Source organism: Crinia signifera, chromosome 4 (genome assembly GCF_055691185.1).
Source record: "Crinia signifera chromosome 4, ASM5569118v1, whole genome shotgun sequence".
In the NCBI taxonomy this organism is placed as follows: Eukaryota; Metazoa; Chordata; class Amphibia; order Anura; family Myobatrachidae; genus Crinia; species Crinia signifera.
In genome coordinates this window covers 323,255,671-323,282,906 of record NC_139220.1, presented here as the reverse complement: position 1 = coordinate 323,282,906, position 27,236 = coordinate 323,255,671, and the positions used below count along the sequence as shown (strand labels likewise).

Below are 27,236 nucleotides of genomic sequence, written 5' to 3'. Positions count from 1 at the left end.
AAGGAGCTGGAGACTGTAGATTTCTAGAACGTTCCGGTACATATGTTACCTTCTTTAATGTACATAGAAAAGAACAGACAACATAGTAATGTCATACATTAGTACTTAGGTGGAGAATGCGGCAAGAACTTCCTGCACTCCTCCTCCAGATAAACAAATGTCATCCTTAGCAGTACTAGGATACCAAGGTCACCATGAAACTAGAACACTCCCAAGCCAGTAGGCCATGTAAAGACGTAAGTGGGACAAACATGGCTCCCATAGCTGCTCCCACTCTGTGAGGTCAATATAGAATTGCTGTGTGGGGCTCACAAGATACAAGGCCCATAGTCTTTCATCAATTATATTTAGTTGATAGAAACCACAATGGATCATCCGAAGACACCGGGGTCGTGTAGCTGGAAGCTGTAGAGCAGATGTTTGAAGTCTTCTTGTGTCCACGGAGGAGCTGGGTTCTCGGATGCCTCGCTCACGGCGCTACTGCTGGCTGGGCTAAAGAACAAAGCATTAATTGTTGGTGAGACAGATTTATTATGATAATATCTAACACACCACAACTCCAATGTCTGATCTGAGGGAAGCTCACACACAGATCTGCATGGAGATGTGCTGCGGCAGAGCGATGTAACCAATGTCTGCTATGAGGGAAGCTCACACACAGATCTGCATGGAGATGTGCTGCGGCAGAGCGATGTAACCAATGTCTGATACGAGGGAAGCTCACACACAGATCTGCATGGAGATGTGCTGCAGCAGAGCGATGTAACCAATGTCTGATACGAGGGAAGCTCACACACAGATCTGCATGGAGATGTGCTGCGGCAGAGCGATGTAACCAATGTCTGATACGAGGGAAGCTCACACACAGATCTGCATGGAGATGTGCTGCGGCAGAGCGATGTAACCAATGTCTGATACGAGGGAAGCACACACACAGATCTGCATGGAGATGTGCTGCGGCAGAGCGATGTAACCAATGTCTGATCTGAGGGAAGCTCACACACAGATCTGCATGGAGATGTGCTGCGGCAGAGCACAGAGCGATGTAACCAATGTCTGATATGAGGGAATGATGTACCCCAATGTATGATGGAGGAGGAGGTGGGATTTTTGGGACTTTATTAGGCCCGAAGCATGAGCCCTGTGTGTTACACCCGGTACACACCAGGGCGACCCGCTCACAATCACGCGGAGCGCACGACCCGCTGACGAAGTGCACCGTGAGCGGGTTTCTGATCCGATCGCGACCCGCACCCAGGTGTATGGTTGTTTTCAGATCCTACCTGCTGCAGGTAGGATCTGAATAACGACCGACCCTCGGGACCGCGCATACGAAGGGGATCGGACCAGAACAGACAAAAAATGGCCCAATCTACCGATTGGATCCAGATTGATGGGATTGGGCCCTTGTCGTTCTGGTGTGTACCCCGCATTACACTAATTAGGGGTCCATGTCAACACAGACACCCAAAAATTATGAATACTCATGTTGACTTTTTTACCGTCTATCTAGACAAAAGCCTTTATTCTGGTTCACCTGCAAAGGCAAATTCCTTCTCAAATGGACAAAACCATGTGCACTGCAGGGGGGCAGATGTAAAATGTGCAGAGAGAGTTAGATTTGGGTGAGTTATTTTGTTTCTGTGCAGGGTAAATACTGACTGCTTTATTTCTACACTGCAATATAGATATCAGTTTCAACACACCCCACCCAAATCTAACTCTCTCTGCACATGTTACATCTGCCCCACTTGTAGTGCACCATGGTTTTGTCCATTTGAGAAGGAATTTGCCTTTGCAGGTGAACCAGAATAAAGGCCACAGTCTAACAATCCTCATCCCTTTTATTGCCTGATTTGAGGACAAAACAGTCTCTTCTGTGTCACCCTGCAGGGGGAGGGGCAGGCTCATAGCTCCCTTCTGTCTGTGTCACCCTGCAGGTGAAGGGGCAGGCTCATAGCTCCCTTCTGTCTGTGTCACCCTGCAGGGGGATGGGCAGGCTCATAGCTCCCTTCTGTCTGTGTCACCCTGCAGGGGGAGGGGCGGGCTCATAGCTCCCTTCTGTCTGTGTCACCCTGCAGGGGGAGGGGCGGGCTCATAGCTCCCTTCTGTCTGTCACCCTGCAGGGGGAGGGGCGGGCTCATAGCTCCCTTCTGTCTGTGTCACCCTGCAGGGGGAGGGGCGGAGTAATAGGCCCGTGTAATACTTACTGAATGGCAGCAGGATCATTGAAGGTCACCAGCAGGTCTGTGGAATGCTGGGGTATACGGAATAAAGCCATGTATATTGTGACTGTATTTTGAGCCTTAGAAACACAAAAACAAAACTTTTAAACATATACACAGACAGCTCAGGTGTAACACACTATGCAGAATATATATATATATATATATCAGGGCTCGACAAATACCGGTCGCCAGGTCGCCACGGCGACCAGATTCTGCTTCCTGGCGACTAGATTTTTAGCAGGAAGGGAGGAAGCAGAATCTGGTCGTCGGCAGCCCGACCACCCCCCTCCCCCGGCCTGTCAGGCCAGCAGCAGCGCGAGCGCGGTCCCTGATCTACACCCCCCTCCCCGTGTTCGCAGCAGCGGCAGCACAGCGGCAGCAGAACACAGTTTTAAAATACTTGGTCCTGACTCTTGCCGCAGCCAATAGAAGTCCCCAGCGCCGCCGCTGCCTCATCCAATCAGGGAGGTCTGAGGCTGAGACCTCTGACCTTCCTTCCCTGCAGTGGGTCATTCTGCGCCGGGCACCGAGTCCCTGCAGAGCGCTACGCCTCCCGATTCTCCCGCTGTGTGGATCAGCGAGGGAGACCGCGCTACTACTACCGTACTACTAACAGGGGTCTTTCCCCCAGCCCTGCTTCCGCACCTCTACTGCAGCCGCACCTCTGCTCTCCGGGGCACCACCGCTTCTTGCTGCTGGACAAGCCCGGATTCCAGCATGCAACCCCGGGCAAAAGGTCATATTACCCCTGGGCAAAAGGTCATATTACCCCTGGGCAAAAGGGCATGTTTACCCCTGGGCAAAAGGGCATGTTTACCCCTGGGCACAAGGGCAGGTTTACCCCTGGGCACAAGGGCAGGTTTACCCCTGGGCACAAGGGCAGGTTTACCCCTGGGCACAAGGGCAGGTTTACCCCTGGGCACAAGGGCATGTTTACCCCTGGGCACAAGGGCATGTTTACCCCTGGGCACAAGGGCATGTTTACCCCTGGGCACAAGGGCATGTTTACCCCTGGGCACAAGGGCATGTTTACCCCTGAGCACAAGGGCATGTTTACCCCTGGGCACAAGGGCATGTTTACCCCTGGGCACAAGGGCATGTTTGCCCTGGCATCAAGCATGCAACCTGTAGCAATGAGCATGTAGGTAAGCGGCACTTATGTGACATTATATGTACTAAGCGTTACAGCGTGTGGTATTATATGTAATGGGCATGCCAGTGTTTTGTAGAATGTGTAATGGGCATGCCGGTGTTTTGTAGAATGTGTAATGGGCATTATGGCATGTGGAATAACATGTAATGGGTGTGTGACATGTGTAATAGGCATTGCATTGTAAAAAAAATATCCACGCCTTCGGCGCGCACTGCCCCTATTTTTAGTTTGTCTGGCTCCTACACTTTCATGCTGGCTCCTAGATTTAAAAAAAAATTGTCAAGCCCTGATATATATACATACATACACACACACACACACACACACACACTGATCAGGTGTATCGCTGATCACTATTATGAGTACAGTCAAAGGAGGGAAAGGTTACAAGTGGAGTACCCCAGGGATCTGTACTTGGACCGGTGCTTTTTAATATCTTTATTGGTGATATTGCAAATGGAATTGAGGGTAAAATGTGCCTTTTTGCAGATGACACAAAGGTATGCAACAGGGTAGACACACCAGGAGGAGTAAAACAAATGATTGAGGATCTAGGCAGATTAGAGGAATGGTCAAGAGAATGGCAACTACAGTTTAATGCCAACAAATGCTAAATCATGCACTTGGGTCTCAGAAATACAAAGACTCAATATAGTATAAATGGCACTATAATGGAAACTACTGAGGAAGAGAGGGATCTAGGTGTCACTATTTCAGGGGACTTAAAAGCAGGTAGGCAATGTAACAAAGCAATGAAGAAGGCAAGTCAGATGCTTGGTTGCATAGGGAGAGGTATCAGCAGTAGAAAGAAAGGGGTTGGGATCATTTGGTCTATTGCATTATGGTCGAAAGTCATTAGGTCGAATCCATTAGGTCGACATGCTAAAAGGTCGACATGACTCTAGGTCGACATGGGAAAATGTCGACATGATTCTAGGTCGAAAGGTCATTAGTTCGACAGGTCATTAGTTCGACAAGGTCATTAGTTCGACATTGTATATGTCGACATTCACAAGGTCGACATGGGGTTTTTCACTGTTTTTTTACCTGAATGTCAACACAGTCGACATGGACACAGTTTAAAGTGCACTGCATCCCCTCGCATCGCTCGCTGCGCTCGCTATGCGTCGGGCACGGTGCCTCGCTACGCTCGGCACACTATTTTATTCTCCCACCACGCCCTAGTGGATGGTAGGGCATGAAATACCGCCTGTCGGCACATGTTGGCTCAAAAAACAGTGAAAAACTCCATGTCGACCTTGTGAATGTCGACATAGACAATGTCGAACGAATGACCTTGTCGAACTAATGACCTGTCGAACTAATGACCTTTCGAACTAGAATCATGTCGACCTTTTCCCATGTCGACCTAGAGTCATGTCGACCTTTTAGCATGTCGACCTAATGGATTCGACCTAATGACTGTCGACCATAATGCAGTAGACCAAATGACCGCATCCCAAAGAAAGAAAGAAGTAATAATGCCACTGTATAGGTCATTGGTACGACCTCACCTAGAGTATTGTGTTCAGTTCCAGAGGACATATCTCCAGAAGGATATAAATACATTAGAGACTGTACAAAGAAGAGCAACTAAAATGGTGCATGGCCTACATCACAAAACGTACCAGGAAAGACTAAAAGATCTTAATATGTATACTTTAGAGCAGAGAAGGGAAAGGGGGACATGATAGAAACTTTCAAATATATCAAGGGTTTTAACAAGGTACAGGTGGGAGACATTCTTCACAGGAAGAGGAGCAGCAGAACATGAGGACATGCACTGACACTAGAGGGAGGAAGGTACAGGTGGGAGACATTCTTCACAGGAAGAGGAGCAACAGAACACGAGGACATGCACTGACACTAGGGGGAGGAAGGTACAGGTGGGAGACATTCTTCACAGGAAGAGGAGCAACAGAACACGAGGACATGCACTGACACTAGAGGGAGGAAGGTACAGGTGGGAGACATTCTTCACAGGAAGAGGAGCAACAGAACACGAGGACATGCACTGACACTAGAGGGAGTAAGGTACAGGTGGGAGACATTCTTCACAGGAAGAGGAGTAACAGAACACGAGGACATGCACTGACACTAGAGGGAGGAAGGTACAGGTGGGAGACATTCTTCACAGGAAGAGGAGCAACAGAACACGAGGACATGCACTGACACTAGAGGGAGGAAGGTACAGGTGGGAGACATTCTTCACAGGAAGAGGAGCAACAGAACACGAGGACATGCACTGACACTAGCGGGAGGAAGGTACAGGTGGGAGACATTCTTCACAGGAAGAGGAGCAGCAGAACACGAGGACATGCACTGACACTAAAGGGAGGAAGGTACAGGTGGGAGACATTAGTCACAGGAAGAGGAGCAGCAGAACACGAGGACATGCACTTACACTAGAGGGAGGAAGGTACAGGTGGGAGACATTAGTCACAGGAAGAGGAGCAGCAGAACACGAGGACATGCACTGACACTAGAGGGAGGAAGGTACAGGTGGGAGACATTCTTCACTGGAAGAGGAGCAGCAGAACACGGGGACATGCACTGACACTAGAGGGAGGAAGATTCAGGGGAAATGTGAGGAAGAATTACTTCACAGAAAGAGTAGTAGATAAGTGGAATAGCCTCCCATCAGAGGTGGTAGACACAAATACAGTAGTACAATGTAAACATGCTTGGGATAGGCATATTGATATCCTTACAAAAAAATAAGGATCAAATATGGTTTGAGGTAACATGTTTAAAAAAAAGGGCAGACTAGATGGGCCAAGTGGTTCTTATCTGCCATCAAATTCTATGTTTCTATCACTAGCGGCCTCTCAGTGTCATTACTATTACTGATGGTGTATCACTGATCACCATTATCACTAGCAGCAAATCAGTGTCATTACCATTACTGTAGGTGTATAACTGATCACTAATATCACTAGCGGCCCATCAGTGTCATTACTATTACTGCTGGTGTATCACTGATCACTATTATCACTAGTGGCCTATCCGTGTCATTACTATTACTGCTGGTGTATCGCTGATCACTATTATCACTAGTGGCCTATCCGTGTCATTACTATTACTGCTGGTGTATCGCTGATCACTAGTGGCCTATCCGTGTCATTACTATTACTGATGGTATATCGATGATCACTATTATCACTAGCGGCCCATCAGTGTCATTACTATTACTGCTGGTGTATCACTGATCACTATTATCACTAGTGGCCTATCCTTGTCATTACTATTACTGCTAGTGTATCACTGATCACTGTTATCACTAGTGGCCCATCAGTGTCATTACTATTACTGCAGGTGTATCGCTGATCACTATTATCACTAGCGGCCCATCATTGTCATTGCTATTACTGCTGGTTTATCACTAATCACTATTATCACTAGTGGCCTATCCGTGTTATTACTATTACTGATGGTACATTACCGGGCACGGATGGCTTATTACAGTCACTGCTGTTATACAGTATTCCTTTGCACTATTACACCTATACCAATCACATGATACAGTGTGCCCCAAACACCACTGGCACTATGTAACACTAGTAATCGTATTCTATAAAGCAAAGCGCTTCTTGGCAGGGTCAGTAAATACCACTAGCATCACCTACCTGTTCATTGAATTTGGCTACTAGTTGGTGGCCGGTAAGTGCCCATGCGCTGCTGCAGCTGGTGAGAGAGAGCTGTGCCAGTGGGAGGGGCTCCACACTCACGACCTCTGCCCTCCCCTGGGCATCATTACTCGCGGCTACATCTTCAAAGTGGTACCTATCCAAGGGACAGGAGAGAGTCAGACTTCACCAGTCCATATATCACAGAGTACCCCCCCCCTCATATATAATATATATATATCTCTCTCTCTCTCTCTCTCTCTCTCTCTCTCTCTCATGTGCCCACTCACCGTGCGGCTTCAGTGTCTGACATCCCCTCCTGATATTCCAGCAGCTCCACGATGATGCTCTGGTCGGTGCTGCTGTGGATGAACACCTCCTGATTGTCCGGGATTTCCCGCAGATCACTGTGAGGGGGACAGGGCAGGGACAATAGTGAGAGATGCAGGATAATGGAGAGGGGGTGACTGGGATGGTCATCGACCATCGATGTTTATAAAACATCAATGGTTTATTGCCGATGTCAAATAGTTTTGACATTGATGGGGGAGAACAGATAGTTTCCCACAATCGATGTCAAGCTTAAATGAATAGTTTTGTTTTGCTTTTTTCCTGGGACACGGAGGATAGCTCTGCCCAGGACACCTGTGAAGCCCTGCCCCCGTATTCTGATTGGCACACAGGCCAATCAGACAAAGACAATGGATGACCATCGATATGTAAAAACATTGATGGTCATCCATTGCATAGTTATGCACCATCAATGGCCAGTTGCACTTTTGCCATCGATGGCAAATGCAACGATGGCCATCCCCAGTGTCTGCCTATCCCTCGTCACCATGGGAAATACTGTTCTGTCTAACCTCAGCAAGCACAGGATACAGGACTAGAACAGCGATCATGTATATAATACATTTAGGTGGCCACAGGAGCTGACAATCTAATCCCGGCACAGGACTGTAGCAGTTTTAGAGATACATTACTGGTGGCCACAGGATCTGACACTCTAATCCCAGCACAGGACAGAGGACTGTAGCAGTGTCAGATATACATTACTGGTGGCCACAGGAGCTGACACTCTAATCCCAGCACAGGACAGAGGACTGTAGCAATGTCAGAGATACATTACTGTTGGCCACAGGAGCTGACACTCTAATCCTAGCACAGGACTGTACCAATGTCAGAGATACATTACTGGTGGCCACAGGTGCTGACACTCTAATATAAGCACAGGACAGAGGGCTGTATCAGTGTCAGAGATACTTTTCTGGTGGCCACAGGAGCTGACACTCTAATCCCGTCACAGGACAGGGACTGTATCAGTGTCAGAGATACATTACTGGTGGCCACAGCAGCTGACACTAATCCCAGCACAGGACAGAGGACTGTAGCAGTGTCAGATATACATTACTGGTGGCCACAGGATTTGACACTCTAATCCCAGCACAGGACAGAGGGCTGTATCAGTGTCAGAGATACTTTGCTCGTGGCCACAGGAGCTGACACTCTAATCCCAGCACAGAACAGAGGAATGTAGCAGTGTCAGCGATACATTACTGGTGGCCACAGGTGCTGACACTCTAATCCCGGCATAGGACAGAGGACTGTACCAGTGTCAGAGATACATTACTGGTGGTCACAGGTGCTGACACTCTAATTGGTGGTCACAGGTGCTGACACTCTAATCCCAGCACAGGACTGTAGCAGTGTCAGAGATACATTACTGGTGGCCACAGACAGGAGTTGACAATCTAATCCCGGCATAGGACAGAGGACTGTACCAGTGTCAGAGATACATTACTGGTGTCCACAGGTGCTGACACTCTAATCCCGGCATAGGACAGAGGACTGTAGCAGTGTCAGAGATACATTACTGGTGGCCACAGACAGGAGCTGACAATCTAATCCCGGCACAGGACAGAGGAATGTAGCAGTATCAGAGATACATTACTGGTGGCCACAGGTGCTGACACTCTAATCCCAGCACAGGACTGTAGCAGTGTCAGAGATACATTACTGGTGGCCACAGACAGGAGCTGACACTCTAATCCCGGCATAGGACAGAGGACTGCACCAGTGTCAAATACAGTATACATTACTGGTGATCACAAGAGCTGACACTCTAATCCCTCCCACCTGACATCCTGGAAGGAGGGGGGTAGGTCCGCGGAGAGGGCGCCCCCAAACAGCGGATGCTGCACCGCGCCGCTCTCCATGCTCCGGGCTTGATCACAAATCTTGGCACGCCAGGACTATCACCCGGCATGCCCCGCTCCGGCGACCGCTCTTCATCACGCTATTCAGCGAAGGGCATTGCGCATGCGCCTCCGGCACCAGAGGGCATCTTGCGTATGGACCTGCGTCTGCTTGCGAGCGTGCGGCCATCTTTGTTAAAGGCTCGCAGAACAGTTTGCCCTCAGAACAATATTTGATAGATATGTTGGGGTAATGAGAACAGCAGGGACACCAGAATAACACAAGAGACACCAGAGGAGTAGTTGCTCCGTTGCAACCAGTCAGCTTCTGACATTTTAACTTGCAGAAGCGTATGGTTGCTAAAGGCAACCTCTCTACTATCTATCTCCACCACAATCAGGGAGAGAACATACAAACCCCACACAAATGTAATCCCATGCCACTAAATATACCTATTTGCTGCCGTCACCATGACGAATATTTTTTTCCGGGGCTGTTTATTAAACAAAACAATTGCAGGGACCAGTCGAGGGGGCCCGGGGACTGCATAAGTAGCCTGAACTTAGCCTTCCAGGTGCTGATTCATTCAAACTAAAAATATTAATTGAAAACAATGTTAAAAAAAAAAACAATCTGCAAATATTTTTTAAAGTGAAGAAATGATGTATGTGTGAATAATAAGGATTTAGTACTTCTCTGCACCGAGTCTGGGACGGCACAGGAGGAAAGCCAGGGCTCTGTTGTAAATGAGCAGTAACTAAAACTGAGTATGGGTCATTGGGTCGTTAAAATTAAGGTCGACATGCATTGTGTAGATCACAGGCAGTAGGTCGGCACAGACAAAAGGTGGACACAAGCATTAGGTCAACTTTGGGAAAGTCAACATTCAAAAAGTCGACATGGGTTTTTTGTGTTTTTTTGTCCTGAATGTTGACATAGTCGACATGGACACCGTATCGGTGCTCCTCATCCCCTCGCCATGCTTCGGACACACTATTATATTCTCCCTCCACACCCTAGTGGATGGTAGGGCATGAAATACCTGCCTGTCGGCACATGTCGGCTCAAAAAAACATGTAAAACACCATGTCGACTCTTGGATTGTCAACCTTCCCAATGTCGACCTGATGTGAGTGTCGACCTTTTACCATGTCGACCTATGGAATGTCGACATTTGGTGGGGGTCGACCCAAGTCCAGTTGACCTTTAGTCGTCAACGCAATGTATGCCGATCTTAGTAGTGTCAACCTAACAACCGTATACCTTAGCCCCACATGCGTTGCAGCCCATGCGGTGTCCACTGCCAGCGATGGTTAATGCAACCTGCGTTGGTACTATTGCTATATAGAATCCCTAAATCCTGCAAAACGCCCAATTAATCCTAATTTAGCTATCTCCTGTAATAGACTAGATAGATAGATAGATAGATAGATAGATAGATAGATAGATAGATAGATAGATAGATAGATGGATAGATAGATAGTTCCGGTGGAGTGGAGGGGGAGGAGGAACACACTCTCATCCCCAGGAATTGTCCCTAATTAGTTATTGGCCTCAGGTGCGTGGTATATACCCTGCTATATAAAGCAGCCCAGCAGTGTGGCTGTATGTCTGCTCTCTGAGTGTAAGCTTTGTCTGTGTGGGTGAGGGCCCTGCTGAGTAAATGGGCACTGTGACCATGTATTGTAAGCTCCTCGCTGGGTAAGTGATGTGGGTCACCTGCTGCTGCTGGCCCCTGTACTGTATTTGCTGGTTTTATCTCTGTATCTGTGGGATTACATGTGCTTGCAGCCATAGCTCAGGCCTGCCTCATATGTAATCTGGGGAATGTCATCTTGCTTAGATGCCTGGTTCTTGGCATGAGTATCTGGGTGAACTTAACACAAAGTGCCAAATGCACTAATAGCTTTGAATAGAACGTACCAACCATCTCCTGTCACTTCTCACACAGTTTATAACCCATACTTGCCTACTTTTTTTTGAATGCCTTGAGATTATAGTTGGTGGTAGAATTTTACACAGCCGCCCATTGAGGGGGGTGTGTCATGCTCCTCTCAAAGGGTGTGTCTAGTTCCATATATGGAGAAATTGTGAATGTCACCTAGAAGTGTGGGTGAGAGGAGTCTTTTAAAATGACTTATATCCAAATGTAGATGAGCCCAATGCAGTTAGTAAGCGCTACTATACTTGGTAAAGTGCTGATTCAATGTCATACCTCCCAGCATGCCCCTCTCCAGGAGGACACAATGCTCTGCTCCTGGGCTGCCCTGGTAATGTAGGATTCCCATCACCTGTGGTGAAGCACATTTCTTATTAGTAAACCTGTTGAAAACAGGTGATGGCAATCATACATTACGAGGGAAGTCCAGAAACAGAGCAATGTGTCCCTCCTGGAGAGGGTTGTGTTGGGAGGTATGCAATGTAAATGTATCTGCCCCCCCCTAACTAACAGTAATGTGGGCTAGGTGACATGAGGGAGATTGCTAGACTAATAAGGGAGAGAGGGAGATTGCTGCTATGTCAGGGAGTCTCCTGCAGGAGGGGAGGTAACTGCTGTAACATGACAGTTAGGAACGGATCGGCTGGTTCTTCTCTTCTCATCACTCTAAGCACTACAGGTGCACACAGTGGGCGGTATTCAATGTGAATACTAGCGACGTGCAGCGAATCCTGTTTAGGATTCGCCACTGCCCGCCACGTTCCGGAGCCTCGATGGCTCCGGTATTCAATGAGTCAGGGGCTCACTGCCCCTGACTGGCAAATTTGTTCTCCTGCGGCGATGCCGCAGGGAGATGGAAGTCTCTCTGTCTGCCCCAGAGCGTATGTGGGGGGGAGGTGGGCTCCCCGGGTGCCAGGCAGCACAGGCTGCCCCCGGGGGTGCCAGCAGGGGACCGGGTATATTCACTACACCCGATAACGATGGGTGCAGTGAATATATGAATATCTAATGAGCGTCTCGGCTCCGGCGCCCCCTGCTGGCTGCTGTGTAAAAAATAAAATAAAAATTCTAATTAAATATATATTCATGTGCTTACAGCACATGAATAAAAATAGCATGCCCCTCCTCAGAATAAAATTCCTGATTTTTTTTTTTTTTTTTTTTTTTTACACCAAATGTAAAAAACCAAACACTTTATTTTAAAAGTTCACATTCCACTTCACCATAAAAAGATAGCGATTGCTACTCGGTGAATCATGGCGAAAAAAACCTTGAAATGTATTTGCCATCTGCTCATTAAATAGGGTGATTCACCGTTTTAGTCAAAAATTCGCCAAACAGCACAAATTCGCCATAAAAACATCGCGAATCAGGCTCATTGAATACCGCCCAGAGTGATGATCGCACCTGTTGTGTGCTGCATTGTAATGCATGTGATGTGATCAGAAGGCAGTACAAACAGTGTGTAGCACCAGGGGAGCCGAGAGAGGGGGGGAGCAGGTACTAATTACCCGGGCCCAGGCTTGCTGAAGGGGCCCCGCAGGGGCCCTGGTTCGACCCCTCCCTTCCCCCTCCGTCCCTCCGGGGTAGCACACACTTCTACAGCATGTGCTGTTCTGACAGCAGGCTCAGCATGAGTGTCTCACTGACAGCGTGAGAGGTCATGCTGAGCCTGCTGTCAGCACAGCACATGCTGTAGGTGTATGCTGCGTCTGAGATTACAGTTTTTAGAGTTTTCTTTAACCCACCTCTAAACATTTTGGGGGTGTGGCCTAAGTGTGGGAGGTGCCCACACCACCCACACTTAAGCCACACCCCCAAAATTTTACCGGGGCCCGGCATTCCTCTCGGCTGCCCTGTGTAGCACATACCTTTTGTACTGTGCGATGAGATGTCCGCGGGAGCACGGTGCAAACGCGCTGTGTATGGGCACCTTAAGCTTCAAAAGTGATAAAATGGAGCAATAAACAGCCAGCCAATCAGCTCCTACCTGTCATTTTTCAAACAGTCTGACATGGCAGGTAGGAGTTGATTGGTTGGCTGTTCATTACTCCATGTTATCACATTTGAAGCTTAGTGTAACTGCCATGTTACACGCCCTGGGTTGATTTTATTAAGCACGGTGAAGTGATAAAGTGTCTGGTTTTTCTCTCTGGCCAATAAGCTCCTAACTGAAGTTACAGGCGTGGTTTGAAAAATGAGTTAGGAGCTGATTGGCCGGTGATCAAAACCAGACACTTTATCACTTCACCGAGTTTAATAAATCTACCCCTGTCTGGAATGTAACTAGCTGTCTGGCCGGTGGTACTTCTCTCTCCAGGACTTAGTAAATAGCTCCTTGAATCCTTAAGATGTATAAGCACCCTATCAGCCCTAATGTGGTCTTAATCTGTGACTGTAAGGAAAACCCTGTCTTGTGAGGTTACACTAGAAAAAACTACTGTAAAATTTATGGTTGCCTGTGGGAGGATGGTTATGGTGTTGGGCCTATCTGTGTGGGGGGCCTGGTTCTGTGGATCTCACTCATCTTATTATAAAAAAATTGTACTAAAATATATATATATTTTTTTTTATTTCAGAGTATTGTTTCTCTGTGTGACTCTGCCGGGTCTAGTGCAGACGGACAATTTCCCCAATGGTAAGCCAAACTCTATAGAAGTTGGGTATAACTGAGTCGGTGGTCTCCATCCTGCCAGTGGGGGTCATACTGTGACCCCACAATCCAGTGTAGTAACTGGAACACTAGTTGTTTAGATGGGGCAAGCTGGTTCATGTCTAGTATGCTGCCTATGTATTGTATGCAGGGCTGATGTAAGGGATTTTTGCACCCTGGGCAGAACATCGGCTTGCTGCCACCCGAGCACTAATACTGGCATTCCTGAACGTCAGGTGACAGTGTGGGGTCTTAGAAGTGCCTGACGTTTGCATTAAGTTGCAGATAGATGCTGCTTTTGATACTTACTGATGCCCCCAGATTATGGAGCCCCTAGACAGCTGCCTAACATCGGTGTGGGCACTGTAAAGCCTTTATATAATAATTGTGTGTGTGTGGGAGGTTAACAGCAGTAAATATGGTGGGTAGGGAGGAGACGCAGTTCTGAGATGGTGGTGAATCACCTGTATGGGGGGGGGGGGGAGAGAATCTAACAAGTCTCAGACCACCTAGCTGGTGCACAGGTGCAGTCACATTTTCAAACATGTGCTGCATTCATTCCTAACCAACACGTTCTACTGATCCAGTGGTAGTCTGGAAAACATGAGCTGTTTGTAGATCTTGATGAACAGTTTGGCCACCCCTGACGTACTGTAGATCTCAGGGCTGGGTTAAGCTTTCGGGGAGTCACTTTAGGCAGGGGGGGCCCCACCCACTTGTCATTACTGACTGCAAACTGCATGGGAGAATATTACACTGTCAACAGAGTAATGTCAGTATTAACTGGGTCAATGGTAAACGGGGGGGGGGGGGGGGGGGGGGAGGGGCAATATATTTACACCACATGAAAAGCCTGTGTTTGTCCACATAGGTACCTTAGTCTGTAGGAGACCTCACTGGCTCAGCACTGCCTCTGATTAAAAACTCTCCCATGATGAGGCCACTGCTGCTGTCCTCCATAGGCCTGAGAAGCATATGATGAGCTCCACCAATCAGAGCTCAGTACAAGCCTCTCAGCCTCTCAGCCTCTGACCTCTTGGGACTGGGTCAAATCCCAGTAATGCACTGCACACTTGTACAGTTTTTTTGCCTTGGCTCCTGGTGCTCAGCACCTTTAAGCATTGGCAGATAGGTGAAACTGCAGCACTTCCCCTGCTCCCATGCATAAAACTTTTAGTTAAAAACTTTTTTGGAAAAATTAATGCTGACCACAGGGGGGCCCTAGATATGAGGGGGTACTGACCCTCCTGAGTCCCCCTTAATCCGGCCCTGGTAGAGCTTGTTGTGGAGGTATTTGTCACCATGGTGTCCTTAGTTGTAGGGATCTCCTAGCATTACTCCTATATGGCGTATAGAAGCTGACCGATATCATTGATTGTATTCCTATTTGTGGCCACTGAAGTAATCCTAAACATCGATAGCAAACTTATTCTATAACAAGCATAAACTATTGATGGAGGAGAGCCAGCTGCTTTCTCTACATCAATGGCAGTTCTGTTTGGCCCATGGGCAAATTAGTCAAAGAGAGGGATGACCATTGATGGGCAAAACCAATGATGGGGCCTCATTACATAGAGCATGTGGTCGTCAATGGCAACCACACTGATCATCGTAACTTCGACCTTGACAAGCTTAGAAGGACCCTAGAGTCTCTCATGAGTAGAGACAGGATTATATGCAACATAAAAAGCTTGAAATATGCATGAAAAATACTTAAAATATGCATGAAAAGTGTTAAAATATGCTACATTAAATAATAAAAAAAGTAACTTAACTTATTTAAAAATCAGCATACAATTAGTTGCAAATAAACCTCAAAAATAGGCCCACAGCATCTGCAGATGTCTAGTGCTGTACACAGGATTTTTTTCCTTCCTGGCTGCTACAGCATACTGCAGCGTCCAAAGCTCTTCTTGCATCAACTACGCGGAGCCTCATTTCCAGCGCCGATGGATCAAATGTCAGCATAGCGTGTGAGGGCGGCGCAGTGGAAGGCTTCCTCCCTGCGCCGCATACTCACTGTGACACGGCATTTCCTCTGCGCCGCATGATGTCACAACCCTTCTGCCCACCTCCTCTGCTGCAGATGTCTGTCTCTTGGTGTAAAGTCCCAGGCCAGGGGCAGGCAAAGGTTCAGGAGCTTGGTAATGGCATCCGTCCCAACTGACTTTTATCAACATGGATTGGCAGCCTAGAGCAGTGTCAGGCATAGCGTACATCCAAGGTTCCCCACACTGCGCACATATTGCCCCAGCCTGCACACTCTACCACTACCTGGCCAGCAGCAGCAGGGCAAAGCAGTGCTGTGACTCGCGGGTGGGAAGGGGGCTGGGCCTAAAATATGCACCAGTACTAAATTTTAGGTAAAATATGAAATAACCAGTGAGAATGGGCAAAATATGCAAATGCATATAATCCTGTCTCTACTCATGAGACTAGAAAACTGTGTCTCTTTGCAGGAACGCTGCGGACTGACTGCCTGGAGCGTATGTTCCTGATCTGGGTTGACCAAAACTTCTTTGGCTCAAATCCATGGCAGCTGGAGGCAATGGGTAAGTAGACCACATCCAAGTACTGGGACTGTAAAGAAATGCATTAAGTTCTCCAGCTGCAACTTGATAGCCGTAACTCTGTACAGATGACAGCGGCAACATGGAAGTAATGGAGGATGAGAAGGCGGCGCAGTGTGGATACACAATCACCAATGATGTGTATGGGAATGTGCAAGTCAGGATTTCTTTCCTTGGCTGCTGGATTCAGAACTCTGTATGTATCCGCAACACTACTACTTACTTTCCCTGCTGTCTGTGTTGGGTTGGTGGGGCGTCTTCTTAGGACTGTAGCTAATGTCTGTTCGACCTCTGCAGAATGATAAGATGTTCCAGATCACGGTGCAGTTCGTGACGAACGCTACTGGTAAGATCACTGAGTATCCGGTGAATATGACCTGCAGTCCTACTATTCCCTGGGATGTAAGGGAGATTATCTGTGAGGAAAACTACATGGAGGTGAGTCAAGAACATGTTGCTTGGATGTTGTGGTGACATGGAACATCGAAGTCGTACTGCAATGCAAACTTACCTTGTGATAACCCTCACAAGACCCACAGGTGCATTCTGGTTCAGGAACTCGGCAGCAGAAACCAGCACCTTTTTTAAATGGAGGGACATTGACCTCTTGGGCTGCCATGTTGGAGGGGATCAAATGGTGCATCTTGTTTAGGCTGGTATTAAAAGGCATACTTGGTCTTCACAAAGGGGATGGCCAGAGGGGGAAGGTGGTGGAATTGCCTCTGCCTTAAACTTTAGGTCTTTATCTACCATGCAATTGGCAGCCTTAACTGTTACCCCCATCATCCATGACCAATTGCTAAAGTTAACAAATATTTCTGTAATCTCTTGGTAAAATATTCCATTATTCCTGACTCTGCTTCTGGACCTCTCAATGCTTTTACTTAGAGGGTGGTGGAGAAATAATCCCTTGTAGATCCTAGAAGTGATCCTCTGTAAGGGAGGGGTTCTAATGGCCATTGCTATCCTCTTAGGTGTCCGTGACAAGAATGATGACTTTTGACATGATGAAAGAAGTCTCCGCATCTACAACTATGGTAAGTGATTGGAGTTCCATTTGGCCTTATGTGGACAAATTCCCCAACCAGCCATGGTTTATGCCCATTGGCCAGCACCATGGAAGGTGCCAAACGCCACTCAAGTTCCATTCCAGTGGTGGCTTCCGTAGTAGGGCTGCAGTCAAATAGGAGCCAAACATCATAAGCCTGGAATCTCTAGAAGATGGTGTGAAGCCCTACTTGAGTGCTGGCCTGCACTGTAGCCCCAACTCTAGTGCTGCCACTGTTCAGTCTGAGCAGACCACCCATGTAGCATTGTGCTCCTCTCCTATTTAGCCATCTTCTCATGGGACAAAATCCCTACAACTTTTTTTTTTTATTTCCTTCTCCCCTAAATTCAGGAGAGCAACGTCCAGAGCTGGCAAGTCTGGTTTTTGGATAGTTCCTCTGTGCCAATTGGCGCAATAGAAGCCATAGACAAAGGCTATGGAGTCAATATAACTCAGACCAGGGTGGTGTTCAGAGCGCCGTACAATACCTCCGAGTCTCAGATTGATCTGGTGAGTTAGGGGGTTTGGCAAGGTGGGGCTCTGCTGTAAGTACTGACTGGACTAAACCCTACTATGCTTTCTACAGATTGAAAACTTCAACCTCAACATTATTACAAGTAATATGTTGTATAGACAAACTCTACTACGTCTTATTGTGGACACCACGATCGCCTGCCCCAGTGGTGAGTCATCGGTCATACCGAACATGAGATGACAGGGTCTTGCCAAGTCATGGGGGTTGGTGTGTATGCGTATATAGTAGGAATGGAGTCTAAACCTTCTAAAGAGTGAGGTTTCCCATAACCAAATGGCGCTTCATAGAACGTCCTGAAAGTTGGTTGCTATAAACAACTTTTCAGCTTGTCCACTCTATACATTGTCTTTGAACACCTCCTTATTGGTTCCACACCTCCTTATTGGTTCCACATCAGGATTGTAACCTCTCTTCCTTGTAGATCCTCCAGTGCTGACGGAGACGGCGCTCTCTTGGATGACTCCTGCACTCCTCACGCCTCTGCTCAATGGCAATGTTACAGGCATCCAGTTTGCCATGGGGGTTGATGTCCAGCTCTTTAACTCCACTCAAATTAAGAACAACAATTACGTATTTAACAGTAACAGTACCACTGTGGATGTAACTATACCATATGGTGCTCCTGGCGGTAATACAGAGGTCAGTGCATGTTCCATTATCCTAGAATGTCTTTCAGTATGGCTAGAGAAAGCAGTGATGGTGGCATAGTCATATAGACTATGTCCTTGTCCCAACAAACTTATCAGCAGATTTGGTAGATCCCTTGCATGACTTTTTTTGAAGAGTAGGTTTGGGTGACATTCTAGCAATAGAAGTCCGATTCCTGGTGGGTATGTAAGGGGGCTACTTGGTAGTCTGAAGTGGTTCTTGATGGAGTCCCATCAGCCCGTGCCGGCTCAACAGATTACCGTATAATGCCGTGTTCTCACTGCCAGTGAGAAATACGCATTGGTAAAAAGTGTTTTACTTGTGTATGAGATCTGGGTATGCAACCCATTCACACTGCAAAAAAAACCTGTTAACAGGCAAATTCCCGGGTCGAGAGGATAGACCCGGGAATTTACCTGCAATGAGAACGGGGTATTAGTTGACCTGAATGTAAGCAGAGGCACCTAATTTTACCACAAAACTGGAAGAACTTATTGACTCAAGTATAAGCCTACGGTGGGAAATACAGCAGCTACTGGTAGATTTCCCTGTATAATAGCAGGACACCACAGGCTGCTCCCACTGACGGAGGGAGCCGCCGCCTACCTCCAGCAGCTTGGGGGTGCGCAGCTGATTGGCTCCACGGAGGTGGTGGGGGGGGGGTGCCCGTCCGCCACCACTGACCCTGGTCCTGCATCCAGCCGCCCGCCAATAAGTTGCTACATGGCTCTGCCCGGCTCCACTTTGAACATAGGCACGGCTACAGCCACATGGCCGCCGGCCTCCTGCACTGAGAACATGTCTATAGCAGGAGGCTGGTGGCCATATTGCCGTAGCCGCGTGTATGTTCAAAGACACTGACTTGAGTATAAGCCAAGGGAGGCTTTTTCAGCAAAAAAAGGCTGAAAACTTCAGCTTATACTCGAGTATATACGGTATTATAATTTCACTTAAGGTGCCGCAAGTGTTTTTAAGCGCTGTACAAAGGAACAGTACAGGGAGACAAAACTTAGCATTACATTGAATAAATAACAAAAATAGAGTACAGGTAAAAAGAGCAGAACACTACAATGCACACTACAGCTTAAATATAAGTAGTAAGGACTCTATCAACTAACTACTAGAGGCTTGTGACCAATGATGGAAATGAGTATGCGGACGAAGATGGTCACTGAGTGTTTGAGGATGGGGGAGCTGTGAGATGTGAAGTGGGCTTTGACAACAGGAGGGAAGAGGGCTGGCGCTGAGGAACCTACAATCTAGTAGGAAGGTGAGACAGACAGATGACACAAGGTGGCTTGATAGCAGGATGTGAGCAGCCAGATATGGTTAAGGCAAGGGGTCGGAGAACCAGCCTCAGAACTAGGTTATGCATACTAATTTCCTATCTGGATGTCAGTTTCTTGGCAGATGCCATGGTTTTTGCTGGTGGTGACCGATATTGGTTGACCTATACCATGGTTAAAGTCTTGGGCCTGAGCATGCATGAAGTACTTTACAGTGACAAAGCAAATACAAGCATAATGGCAGCAATTGGTCTTCTATTTGTGGGCCCCATTTTGTCCCCCTTCCTGTTAGTCTGGAGCAGAGCATACCGGACTGACAAGTTTGCTTGGATTTGAGGTACCGCACCTGACACCGGTATGGTGGTGTGTGCTGGAGTTAGTCTTTCTGGTAACGGCTTGCACTCTGGACCTATCTGGAGTGTTAATAGATAGTGCGAGCGCCCATACTCCTGACTTACAGTAAACATGAAGGTTTTCCTTTGGTTCCTCAGAGCGATGTTGTGAACGGCACCTACATGACCACCTACAGTATCCACCTCCTGCTACAGCGGCAATGGATTGGCCTCAATAAAGATGATTCAACCACCCACACGGCCTACAAGCAAATCACAGCCCCAGGGAAGCCTATTCCCATCTACTTCTTGGACTGTGAGTAACACTTGGGCACAAGAGAAGTGTAGACTGAGGTGGGGGAGGGTTACTGCTGGATTAAGGAAGTAGGTCCTGAACTAAGTAGATGGGGAAGGGGGGGGTGCGCCCTACTTGTGTAATCCTTCATCATAGGGATCTGAACATGTCTGTCTGTTCCTTTAGACACGGTGAAGGAGAAGCTTTATTTCAATGTCTCCCTGGGGAACTTCTATCCAAATGTTGCTTTGAAGTCTTTTGTCATCTTCCAAGTGCCGCTGAAACTAAGCGATTTGCCACCCAGACGTATGAGCACTACACGTGTGACCAATCCCAACAACACCAATGTGTTCTACCTGACTGTGCCCTTCTCAGACCCTGTTGTGTACCAGCAGGTAAATGCTCAGCTGTATTCAGTATGCTGTAAATGTTGCCTAAACAGGAATGGTGTACCTCCATAAGCGGGTCAAGACCATCTATAAAAGATGCAGTTGGGACAGGTGTCCACCTTTACTGTACTTAAGGCCTTGCTTGTTCCTGGCTCAACCTTGTTCTAGAGAAACAAGTGAGACATTATTTTATTGAGTGAAGTCTACCTTAAGTATTGAGTGTGGAGATCCTCAGATCCAGGACTTTCTAAACACTGGGGTAAAGTCCCACTACTAATAGTTCTTAAAGTCCCTTTGTACACAAGTGAGTAGCTTGCTTGGCTAGGGTAATCCAAAATAAAGTACTAAACATGGGTTGATTGGGAGGGGACAAAGTTCAGTGCTATATTTCCCCGTTCAGTCATGTTAATGCCGTACATATTGATGAGAAACTGCATCTACAAATGTTCCTTGAGGGCCAGTTTGTAGCTTAATAGAACCTTCAGACTGTTTGTTTCTGGTCTTCATTTCTTCCAGTACCTTGGTGGCCACAAGAGAGAGTACTTCCTGTTTGTGACCTATGTAATGACCCTTACAGAAAAGAATAAGGACTTTGTCTACACAGGAATGGTATCGTGTGTGCTGGAAGATGTCGGTAGGTGATGGACATGTTTGTCTACATGGCCTTGGACAAGGGCACTCGCTGACTTGTGCTTTTGTTTCCAACTAGTGCTCCCCTCTTTTGAGGGTGAATGCAGCCCGAACAGTCTAATCATTAACATGACACGTGGTAACGTTGACTTCTACTGGATCCCGTATATCCGGAACCTTCCTCTAGACAAGGCTCTAATCGCATCTCAGAACATCACCGTTAGGAACTCTGCCAATTCCTTCTACCTGGAGGTGCCCAGCAGGGCTGTTGGTCTGATCTATGAGGTAATCGTGAGCAGAGAAGACTGGTTTTTGACAAAAGGGGTCATGTGTCAATGGGTAGAATTGTGTTCTGAGTAGACCAATTGCTAGTTTCATTCTCTACCATTATCTTGCTGGTTCAACCTTAATGAATGTAATGAGCGGGTGGGTTTCTGTCCAAGGCCGTCTGTGAGTTGACCCTTCTACAAGTTTTATACTTTCACAGGTGGCCACACTTGATGGGTTTCTTGTGACTTTGGAGCTCAGCTTACTTCAAAACAGGACTCTTGAAGTGATGGCGTCCTTCTCTGTTAACTGCACCTTCCCTCCAATGTCTCCAGGTGAGTTAACTTATGGCCAACAAAAGTTGCTGCTGCACCCAAGTTCTATCAAGCTGCTGCTCATGACTTTGACTTTCCTCTATTTCCTGCAGTCTGCCTCCCTAATGGATCCATGATAGTCGTTGTAGACAGTTCGGTTACTAAACCTAGCTTTGATGCCCGAAAAGCCCACTTGAATGATCCCACCTGCACCCCACAGCAGGCTACTAAGACAAAAGCCCTCTTCAAGTTTGCAGCCTACCAGTGTGGGACCACCAGCCAGGTGAATGTTTTGGGGTCTGGACTGACACTTAAGTGTATGAGCCAACCAGGGTGGGGTTCATACACAAGCCTCAAATGTAAGGGAATCCGAAGCTGCCTTTAATGGCCATAAATTGATCCATGCCAGGATGTGATTGGGTGGCTCTTGTATGCCAACCTCTGAAGCTAATGTCTCCAATCTCTCCAGTTTGGTAGTGACTACCTGGTGTATGAGAATGAGGTGACATTCAATCGTCAGGTGCTGCCGCCAGGACAACCAATAATATCCCGGGATTCCACATACAGGTGACTACTTGCTTCCACCTGGCTGCCCAGCACACTTCGGTGAAGTCCTGGCTTGCTAACTCTTCTTGCCTTGTTCTAGGCTGACCGTGCGTTGCAGATACCCAATCCGTGACTCGCGGTTGCTGGGGATTTTGTATAACACCGCTCATGCATCAGAAGGACTCTCCAACGTTCAACCAATAGGTGATTTGAGTGCAGTATTTTATACCACTTATTCCCTGACTACTGCGTTTTGCTCTGCCTGATGGGAGCATGGTACAATGTGGTTCTATAGATGATTTAATGTACCCTCACTTTATTTCAGTCTTATACAGAAGATCCAGGACCACCCTTGCAGAGCTAAGAGTAGCTAAAGGTAAGAGCAGATGTGCAAATCTTTTCAAAGACCTTTCTTCTCTGCTTGAACACAATTTGTCATGTTCCTTTAATAGAACACTAAAGTGACTTATTCAGTGAACTAAATTATTAGGAGCTCATTTACCAAATTGGACAAATATTGCAGCCCTCTCCCTCTCCAGCACTCTAGATGCTCGCCTCCTTTTGGGAGCCGTAAATTACTATTTTTTTTTTTTTTTTTGAAGGAGCAACTCGGAGACCGCTCAGTAGTTCTCCCCAGACTAATCAATTACGGTTAAAGGATTTGCATATTATGAGTATGGCTAGGACACCGGGCCACCTACTAGGGTCTCCAGAATCTGGGAGATGCCCCTGAGTTGGACTAGCACAAAACAAAGTAACTGAGGCATCTTTTAAACTTAATGCAAATGTGGTTTGATCTTCGAAATGCACCCATTATGGGCTGCATTGCATGGTGTATGGGGGCCATCATTGCGCAGTGTATGGGCGCCATTAGACACCACATCCACCCTCTAACCTGACATTCTGGAAAGCAGTTGGTGGTGTTAGCCTAAGTTCTGACTAGGGTGCTGAGAAACCTTGCACCAGCCTTGCCAATACAACCACTAGGAATTAATTGGCTAACTGATCTGGATATATATGTAAACTAATCAGTGTCCTGTTTCTTCCAGATGATGCCTTCACCTTATTTTACCAGCCTGGTGACTACCCGATTTCTGTCCAGCCAGCAAATGAACTTTATTTCCAAGCAGATGTGCAGAGTCCAGCATATGTGCTAAAGCTGCAGGACTGCTGGGCTACAACCTACCTTAGCGAGGACCAGGTCACCCGTTGGGACCTGATTGTGGATGGGTAGGTGGTTGAGGCAGTGTTCATCAAGCTGAAGCCTGCATTGTACAATAGCTGTACATGGCTCACAAATCTGTGTGGAGGCTAGTTTACATGGTGGCCATGGCATATACTGCAGCTCTAAGGTGGGTTGACATGGCTCCTTGCCATCGAGCATGAACTTGATGACCGTAGTCTATGGCAGCAGTTCCTAACTGCAGTCCTGATGTACTCAACAGTTTTGTTTTTCTCCTGGTCACCCACCTGGTGCACTGGTGTCCTCCAATGTGCACTTTAAAAGCCACAGGTGGTACAAATTTATTTTTTTTGTGGAGAATTGTGAACTGTTGAGGATACTGGAGGACCAAAGTTTGGAACCACTTGGCAAATAACTGGTTCTATATCAAAGGGGCGGAAGATCAGCTTGTAGTTGGTTTGACGACTGCTCTCAAACTTCTAGCCACAGATCTAGGTAATGTCTCTAAACATGAGAGAAGTGCCTTTGAGCAGAATGGACTGTAGGACCTCTATGTAACTTTACTGTATTAACTTGGTTTACTGTATTAACTTGGTTTACACTTTAAGTGCCAGCATATGGGTGTCTGTTAATCCTGTATGTTACTGATGGACTACATTGCCTATCTCTAGACATGCTATTGCCGCAGAGGCCTTTTCCACTGCAGTACAGACCTTGATGGGCTTCTCTACTCACTTCTTGGTGGCACCTGTAGGACCCCAGGATGGTCAGGTAAGGGAGGGCATGGTCATATAGTGCTGGGAGATGTAAGGTATTCTGAAGCCTTAACCTACACTCCTCCTCCTCCTCCTCCTAGCTGTACGTACATTGTAAAGTCTTACTCTGTGATGCCGGATTACCAACGGAGAGCTGTTGCCAAGCCTGCAACCAGACAGAGCAAGGAATAGGTGAGTGCTGCATAGGATATTCTCTGGCCTGGTCCCGTAACAGAAGGCCCCAGGCTTATTTCTTGTCTCTTCCAGATAAGCGAACGGTCCCCACATTATCTGAGGTGGTGTCTATAGGACCCATCAAGGTTATAGGATCCATCAAGGTTGCTGCACATGATAATGGAGTCATTAACCAACATGTTGGTAAGTATGTAATACTGCATTTCTCCAGTGGGGGCAGGAGACTTGCTGTGCTCAGGCCACTAATTCTCCAGTCTCTTCCCCAGCAGCAGGAGAGGACTCTCAGTCTACACAGAGCTGGGCCCTGGCACTTGGACTTGCTGTTATTGCAGCACTGACTGTTTGTGCATTTGTTCTCATTGTCCGCCTATTTGTAAAGTAAATAAAACTACTTTTTCTAACTGTTGGTGTCCTTATTTATTATTTATTTGCAGTTTCTTATATAGGGCAGCAGATTCCGTTGCGCTTTACAATAGTAATAGTGTCCTTGATGACTACATGAGCTTACGAGGCTTGTGGAGGTATAGCTAGGAAGGGTTTTTTTTTTTTTTTTTTTTTTTTTTTTTTTTTTTTTTAAACCTCCATGTCATGGCTGGTCAAATCTTGGATACATCAATCGTAAAATTGGTGGGAATGACTTCTGGACTAAAGAGTAGGACACTGTAATTGCTGCCACCAAACTTTTCAGAGAAATAACCACTCCTGATTGGTGTTTTGAGTCCGCTTACAGCTTAAGATATCTGAGGTTGGCCTGTAAGGGCAAATGGTTTTTAAAATATCTGGTCATATTGGGCAGATTTATGGCTTGGACCAGGAAGGAGAGGTCATATGTTATCCTTGAAGTTTATGGCTTGGGATTAGTTGGTCTACAGCAGGCATGTCAAACGTTGGCCCTCCAGATGTTTTGAAACTACACATCCCAGCATGCTTTGCAATAGTTTTAGCATTCTCTAATAGCAAAACTGTGGCAAAGCATGCTGGGATGTGTAGTTTCACAACATCTGGAGGGCCAACGTTGGACATGCCTGCTTTAAACTGTCAATGTTGACATTCGGGTCAAAAAAAATAAAATGAAGAAAAAACCACGTTGAACTAGAACCTCTTCGACCATCATGCTGTAGACAAGGCATGTCCAACGTTGGCCCTCCAGATGTTGTGAAACTACACATACCAGCATGCTTTGCCATCATTCTAGCATTACCTAATAGCCAAATTGTGGCAAGGCATGCTGGGATGTGTAGTTTTAGCACATCTGGAGGGCCGCAGGTTGGACATGCCTGCTTTAAAGTGCAATGCTTCTGGCACAGTGCCTTGCTACGCTCTGCACTCTTATTCCCCTGCCACACCCTAGTGGATGGTAGGGCATGAAATACTGTCTGTTGGCTCAAACTGGGGAAACACACCCCTACCCCGAGCAAAACTGTGGCAAGGCATGATTGGATTTGTAGTTTAAACACCTGGAGAGCCACCAGTTGGCCAGGCCTGACCTAGACCAAGTATGAGGGACCTCCAGTAAATTTACCACAAATCCCAACCTGCTGTGAAACTGCTTTTAACCTGGTCAAATGGCAAAACTGTAGCAGGGGATGCTGGGATGTGTATTTAAACGGCTGGGGGGTCAAAAGTTCCCCATGCCTGACCTAGACCAAAATGGAGGGGTAAATGTTCTAAGGCGAGAGGCTGTTGCCATAGCAACTAGATTCTATCTTCAGTAGCTCAAACTATTGTCTAGAATCTGACTGACTCTGCCATAGATCCTAGGGCTACCTGCTGCGTACAGGAATCCAGACTGATGGATCCTGAGTTAAAAACTCCTGACGGGTTCCCTATTGTTGAAAGGGTGGGTGTGATTGTACCTACACCCCCACCCCCCCTCCTGAGCGGTTCCAGGGTTGTGGTGCTAATTTTATTTTATGCCACACACCAGAATGCCTATTAATATTGCTTGACATCAGTGTCCCCATGTAGAACTGCTGATCTACATGCTTGTGGGCTGCAGATGCACAGTGCTCCTGGAATCTGCACTTCCAGGTAGCGCTGGGTGTCTTATGCAGAAGGACCTCTAGCATCTGTCCTTAAGGTGGCAGACATTTGTGAAGGGGTGCATGGTATCTGTACGCTAACTGACTTTGCAGTGCAGGCTCCTGCCCTCACTCACGTGCAGTGGGAGAGGGAGCCAACCGTATGCCATCCCCCCCCCCCCCCTTAGCTCCTGGTGCTTACGCTTCACTGGAGCCATATCTCCCTACACAAAGAAAAAGTGGTAGGTACTTGTTTCCTATCTGGGCGCCCACGATTTTAATCGCGGGCATCGGGGGTAAAATCGGGGCCATCGCGGCCGATAAAAAATCGGGTGCGATGTGCCAGACGCGATGCCCGCGATTTTCCCATAGAGAACAATGTTAAATGCCTCAATTTACCTGCGATGACCACGATTTACCATAGGAA

General features: G+C 47.2%; 2 protein-coding genes across 2 annotated transcripts; one reads left to right on the top strand and one right to left on the bottom strand.

Moving 5' to 3' along the window:
- Positions 1–31: 31 nt before the first annotated feature.
- Positions 32–9,322, bottom strand: RANGRF (RAN guanine nucleotide release factor). Its single transcript, XM_083185677.1, has 5 exons — positions 9,144–9,322; positions 7,298–7,414; positions 7,008–7,164; positions 2,211–2,305; positions 32–492 (listed from the first exon to the last, which is right to left on the bottom strand). Exons 1-5 carry the CDS (start codon positions 9,221–9,223, stop codon positions 372–374), a joined length of 570 nt encoding a protein of 189 aa, XP_083041803.1. The 5' UTR covers positions 9,224–9,322; the 3' UTR covers positions 32–371.
- A 1,447-nt stretch (positions 9,323–10,769) lies between these two features.
- On the top strand, positions 10,770–25,189 carry LOC146073389 (uncharacterized). The gene is made up of 23 exons (XM_083180567.1): positions 10,770–10,904; positions 13,722–13,780; positions 16,255–16,347; positions 16,434–16,561; positions 16,663–16,803; positions 17,340–17,402; positions 17,765–17,923; positions 18,000–18,096; positions 18,370–18,587; positions 20,374–20,530; positions 20,696–20,904; positions 21,415–21,532; positions 21,608–21,813; positions 22,016–22,130; positions 22,223–22,392; positions 22,579–22,676; positions 22,756–22,859; positions 22,981–23,031; positions 23,705–23,885; positions 24,510–24,609; positions 24,695–24,785; positions 24,861–24,971; positions 25,055–25,189. The coding sequence occupies exons 1-23, from the start codon at positions 10,867–10,869 to the stop codon at positions 25,168–25,170; spliced, it is 2,823 nt and encodes a 940-aa protein (XP_083036693.1). The 5' UTR covers positions 10,770–10,866; the 3' UTR covers positions 25,171–25,189.
- Positions 25,190–27,236: the final 2,047 nt, after the last annotated feature.